At 31.6% G+C, this 6,079-nt stretch overlaps 1 protein-coding gene and 1 non-coding gene across 4 annotated transcripts; one reads left to right on the top strand and one right to left on the bottom strand.

The window, feature by feature from the left end:
- Window positions 1-885: 885 nt before the first annotated feature.
- Window positions 886-3,487, bottom strand: LOC100790199 (methyl-CpG-binding domain-containing protein 4). 3 transcript variants are annotated; one of them, XM_014762907.3, is made up of 3 exons: window positions 3,393-3,443; window positions 3,194-3,242; window positions 886-1,660 (listed from the first exon to the last, which is right to left on the bottom strand). In XM_014762907.3, exons 2-3 carry the CDS (start codon window positions 3,212-3,214, stop codon window positions 1,172-1,174), a joined length of 510 nt encoding a protein of 169 aa, XP_014618393.1. In that variant the 5' UTR covers window positions 3,215-3,242; window positions 3,393-3,443; the 3' UTR covers window positions 886-1,171. The 3 variants fall into 3 exon arrangements, with proteins under 3 accessions (XP_014618393.1, XP_003536387.1, XP_006588613.1); XM_003536339.5 differs by lacking the exon at window positions 3,194-3,242 and having other exon boundaries at window positions 3,393-3,487; XM_006588550.4 differs by lacking the exons at window positions 3,194-3,242; window positions 3,393-3,443 and adding an exon at window positions 2,249-3,097.
- Window positions 3,488-5,348: 1,861 nt separating this feature from the next.
- Window positions 5,349-5,430, top strand: TRNAS-UGA (transfer RNA serine (anticodon UGA)). The gene has a single exon. It is a non-coding gene; the product is annotated as a tRNA-Ser (tRNA).
- The last annotated feature ends 649 nt before the right edge of the window (window positions 5,431-6,079 follow it).

The following is a 6,079-nucleotide window of genomic DNA, read 5'->3' as shown; positions in this document are numbered from 1 at the left end:
TTAGCAGAAAAGATCAAATTCACCACTTTTCTCCTCTGGCTTTCTCCCTTAACCACTGGCTTTCTCCCTTAACCATTTAACTCTACTTATATCAGCCGAAAGTTAAATTATAAATGGGTGCTCAACACAATTTCATGCCTTATATTTTCAATATCATACCGCCTATAAAAAAAAACAACTATCTAGTTTGAATTCGGAAGATTAATTCAGTGGTTCACAATTTTAGTAGTGAACATTTTTTACGTTTTCATTGTTAGCATTAATAGAAGTTGCATATAAGTTAACAATTAACAATAATGATTATAGTTATCTGCCAATTTTATTTATTTTATTTTATTTTTCATCTTCACGGTTGAATTCAAAGTAGGTGAAGACAATATCGTTCTCAAGTAATCAGTCTTGATCATTTGATGGTAAATCATATACCAATTGATACAATTAAACAATAACAGTTTTGTTTGGAAAAGATATTGCAAATAATTTTCTTTAAATTTAATCATTCCTTATTTAGCTTCAATGAATGAGTTAGATTTTTTTGTGATAAGCTCTAGTTATGCCATAGGTTGTAAAACAAGTTTTATCATCCTACAGATTTGTGCTACACGCTAATTGAATCAACCTCCAACAAAATCCATCTCATAATCATTTCCCAGGTCTAAATATTATGTTTGCATATAAAGGAAGGTTTGCTGAAGTGAAAAAAATCTTAACTGCTTCATGAAATAAATGGGAAGATTTTAGAGTATTTAGCTATTCCCCTCACAATGAGAACCCTAGATCACAAGGAAAGGTCACACGAAGAAAACGAAGGTTAATAAATAAAAAAGAACAGGAAAAAAGTAAACAAAAGACAAAGAAGCCTGGTGCGAGACAAGGCAATAAGGGTGCATCGAAAAACAGTGATATCTTTTTGGGTGTTCCGTTTACGTTTGAATTTTGAACCACACAAACCGCAGTAAATATCTGTTTAGGTGCGTGAATTGCGATTACATTTAAACATGGTAATAACATATTTAAATATAATACAAAAACATGAGAACAAAATTTGTTTCGATGCCGCCATGTTTGCCGCCATGTTTGGTTTTACCGCAAAAACAGTCTCTGAAGTAACATCCAAAAAACCAACCAGAATGACTATCTTTCACAGCATGCAAACTAGAGATGATATTTCTCAAACCTCATCTTTGGCTATCTTAACTTTCTTGTTAGCAGAATCCTTCTGCTCAACAACCTCAGGGATGGTGTCTTGCATTATCTTTGGGGAAGAAAAATCAAAATCTGAAGCAGACACACCTTTGAATTCTGGATTATCTTTTAGAAACGCAGCAATCTCATTGCGGGTTCTCAGTTTTTTGCCTGCAGGTGTGATGTAGTAAGCGTCCAATTTGGAGTAATCTTTTCTAAGCACCAAGCTCCTCTTAAAACCTTGTGGAGTCTTTGGGAGGTTAGGCTTGTCAATCACCCATGTCCGAGAGGAATCATATTTAATATCACCAGGTTCATCACAGGAACTATTAGCCTTTCTGCTGCAAAGAAAAGGTTCCTCAGCAACTTTACTTCTAATCTCTTCAAACTCTTCCTGTGTATCAATCTCTCTCCATTTCAAGCAATTTTTGCACTGAGCAGCATATATATCAACTGAACCCTGACTTAGTGTTCTCTGTCACAATAATTTGGCAGCAGTTTAGAAAGCAGCACACATTTAATTCTTTGATTAAACCCAATAACAATCAACTATTCCAGACTTCAGAAATATGTAAACTTTCATTACAATTTTCAATCTTTTAAGTCTGCCTATGTGTGTGTGTGTGTGTAGTGAATCTATTAGTTTCCTTCCTTTTAACAGATAGCAACCACTTCACATTTAACAGCAGCAAAACAATTTAAACATCAAGCATTCATTGGTAATGCAAATTCTAGTGTATCCAAGTTTATCAAGCAAATATTAATTCCTAACTAAACCCTCCGGTCTGTTGCACAAGCCAACCTCAACAAGCTTCATGCCTTTCAGACTCAATGCTTGAGGGTTGTGAACTGTACGGCCAAACAATTTGATCTCAACAGGCGCTTAGGGAAGCCTCGCCCCATTTGGTCAATACAACTGGCCGATGATCCCCAGGTCAGGTCACCACACGGGGAATAACTTGAGGAACATGAGCAACATAACCACTATCTTATCACCTAAATGGACTGCTAAAATCATGGGCTCAAGAGATTCAAGCCCAATGAAGGAAGTTCTACAACTCACCAGTGCTTTTTGACAAAAGGCATGGATGGGAATGACAATGCCAAGGGACACACCATCTTCTGACATGTCAGATACACGAGAACCACCACAAATAAGCACAACAGCAGAGCAGCAGCACACCACCTTCTAAAATGTCACACAGGACGACTGCCACTACCATATCAGGAATTCACTAGAGAACATTAGTATTGTACCCTCTGGTCATCGTTGGGCTGAGCCCAATGATAAATTGGAGACCCTTCTACTTTTTAGCTTCTACGCGCTATCACACTTGAGGCTGGGGGCTATGTACCCTCTAGTCATTATTGGGCAGAGCCCAATATACCGAACCCAATAACTTGCCTATCAGGTTGGATGTCAACTAACCGACCCGACCCACTATACAAGATACACCGCCTTGCACCATCATCACCCTACTTATACCCAGATATCAAAGGGATTAAGCTTAATCATAGCTTATCTCTGAGATTGACGAAGATAAGATATGATTAGATTCTATATTTTGAAATTAGTATATAATCCATGCTAGGTCTAGGGGGGCAAGGGAGATTACACACTTTGATTCTCTGGGTAGGCAACCTCTAACCCTAGCCGAGGAAGCCCATCTTGGAACAAGTACAAATAGGTGTGGTACCCCTGTCACACCCAGGTTAGCACATTAGAGTGTTCGACTAAAACTCACCGAGGTTTCTAGAGTCCCATCACACCTCTCGCGCATTTGAACACCTAACTATTCTACAATTACCAACAAACCCAATCAACACAGCACATTAACATTTTTTCAATTTCCTTGGGACAAGTCAATTGTGATTTTTTTTTCATAGACACTAATTACAGAATCAAACACAACATTACATGTATAAGGGATCCGAACCTTCCTCGCTCAACCAACACGCACTGGCAAATCAAAAAACAACTTAATCATGGCAAAGTAAAAAAGGATACCCATTGCACGACAGACAACATAATACGATTAACCTGCAATACAATTGACCTAGAAACAAGCAATCATTTTCGGTGAATCCATGAAAACTGAAGAGAAATGAATCAAAAGCAGGGGATCTCGTACACGGAAAACCCTAACTGCAAAATTATTGAAAACAGAAAAGAAAAAGAGGAATTGGGTTCGGAAAAGAGACTATACCTTAGAAGAGGACGGTGTTTTTGAGATTTCTTGACCGCCCTTCATATTATTCACATAAGTTACTTCCCTTTTCTCTCTACCATATTTCACCATCCATACCTTCTGAATATATATATATATATATATATATATATATATATATATATATATATATATATATATATTAAGGGTAAGTATAGTTAGACTAAATTACATTTTTTGTCTTTTATATTTTAATTTTTGTTTAGATGGATCATTTATGTTTTAGAAATTTTAGTCTAGTTTTTTCATGTTTTTAAAATAGTCAAAATAATTTTTTTAAAATAATGGTTTATTTATTTATTTTGGGATGTAATTTTGAACTTATTTTTAGATTAATTCGAGACTGGAAAATATTTTATTAGATATATTTACATAAAAATTATAGTACTAATTGATGTTTAAATAAAAATAATAATAAAGATAGTTAAATTGTGTGAAAATTGAATTCATCGAGCAACCGAAAAAAAATTAATGTTAAAGTTTGATTTTTTTTATTAGTACATTAGTTGATTATTTGTACATCTTGTTTAATCATAAAAACTAAAAAAATATGTTTTTTATATAAGTAAATCAAAATGCAACGAGCAAAAGTAAAAAAAAAAAATGTTAAATTGTAATAACTAAAAAAATATTTAAACTTGCAAAAAAAATGTCAGACATAATTCGAAGAATTTGTTTAAAACATAATATGCTTATATTTTTGTTTAAAAAATATTTGCAAACAGGATCAAACATTAGAATAATATAATCATTTACTTTTTAAAATAGTATTTTAGAAAGTTGTATTTTATATATTTAAAAAAGAGAGAAATAATTATATATTGAAAATATAAAAAAATTACACAATGTATTAGTTGGGATGGAGCTATACTATTTCTTTTGAGGTGTCAAATTTGAAAATTAAAATTAAATTATAATCTTAAAATTAATATATTAAATTTAATCAATAAATAAATAATTTATAATAATTAATCACATATTATGAAAATTACATTTATATAAAATATATTCAATTTTTAAAATCAATATATATATATATATATATATATATATATATATATATATATGATTTTATATATAATAATAATAATATTAATATTTTATAACTCTGTATTTTAAGATGTATAATATGTATTATGAATATAATATTTTTCATAAGTATTAATTAATAATTATTTTTTATTATATTATGTATTGTTATAAATTATGAATAAATAATTATTCAATTATAGAATACTAATAAAATAAACTATACGATATTCAAATTCTAAATATTTGATTTTAATTATTGTAATTAAAAATATTTTTTGCTTACTATAACCTCGTGATTGTTTTTATGGTTATCATTATTATTTGAATTATTATAAAAGTGAAACGTAAATCAAGATATGCCCACAATTTCAAAACAGTTATGAATTTTTAACATAAAATTATATTCTTTTAATTTTATTATTTTTCATTAAGTCATTCTCTTTGTATTATTCCCCTCATAAATTTATATTAATATTGACTATCTTTTTTTGACAGGAAGATTAGTATTGACTATCAATTAATTTTAACATTGCAAATAAATTAATATGAACTCAAACATACAGAAATAAATAAACTATACCCTAAAAAAAAATTAATGGGCTAGACCCAGTTCAAAAAAAACCTAATGCAGATTGAAAGGAAATAAAGGGGTTTTGTTGCTTGTGCTGTGCAATATTATGAAAATCTAATTTACTCACACTTTGGATGGAAAAGTTTGTGGCATGACCAAAAAAAAATCTAGAATTACTTACTTTTAAGATATTAAGATAAGATAATGGAGATAAATGGAGTTATCTAAAAAAAAAAAAGATAAGATGATGGAGTTGTCGTAAATATGAAAAACCAGGATCATGTATAACAGTTTTTATTAAATATATTAAAGTAACTAAATTGTAACAATCAGTCGATATGTCCGAGTGGTTAAGGAGACAGACTTGAAATCTGTTGGGCTTCGCCCGCGCAGGTTCGAACCCTGCTGTCGACGCCAGCTTTATTGTTGTGTATTGCGTTAATCGTTTGGATTGAGTTTTGAAAATGGTTACATATTCCAAGCAAATGCGCATTCTATATTCAGTATTAATCCTTTGTGTGCTTAAGCATTCAGAAAGTAAACTTCAACACACTGCTTGGAAGGTTCAAAAAGGTCCCTCCCCTCCCTTTTTCCCGTTAATTCCAATAATGGGAGATTAATCCTTTCCATTGGGTGCACTGATCTATATATCTAAATCCCTTCGATCTAACGCCGATGACATTGATGCCGACGACACGTGCTGCTTGTCGCGGATCTAGGTTTTTCCTGAATGGAAGTGTTTTTGGTACAATTGATTTTGAGGCTTAGTTCCCATTTTAGATCTCACTTCGGATCTGCACACACTGGTCAAAGAAGGAGATCAAAAAAGGAAAGTAGGAAAAAAAACGACGTTGCCGGAAATAAAATGGTTTCTAATTATTAGCAAAGAAGGAGAGTGTTGTAAAACTTCTAATTATTAGCTTTCTAATTAATGGTTTTATGACCTAAAGAGCATTTTGCACTCCACACACTTAAGTCAAATTCCATACACAAATAAAATACAATTAGAGAAGGATCAGATTTATTAGGATTTTTCTTGTGCATAAAATATATCTAATTCTTA

The sequence above is a fragment of the Glycine max genome, chromosome 10 (assembly GCF_000004515.6).
Source record: "Glycine max cultivar Williams 82 chromosome 10, Glycine_max_v4.0, whole genome shotgun sequence".
Lineage (NCBI taxonomy): Eukaryota > Viridiplantae > Streptophyta > Magnoliopsida > Fabales > Fabaceae > Glycine > Glycine max.
The sequence above is the reverse complement of the archived record's forward strand: the minus strand, read 5'-3'. Positions and strand labels throughout refer to the sequence as shown.

Excerpts from the sequence above, each read along its gene's own strand:
- LOC100790199 (XM_003536339.5), bottom strand. The coding sequence starts at position 3,485 with ATGGTGAAATATGGTAGAGAGAAAAGGGAAGTAACTTATGTGAATAAT. Across the intron at positions 1,661-3,392 it reads AAACACCGTCCTCTTCTAAG|AGAACACTAAGTCAGGGTTC; the intron begins GTATAGTCTCTT and ends TTATTGTGACAG.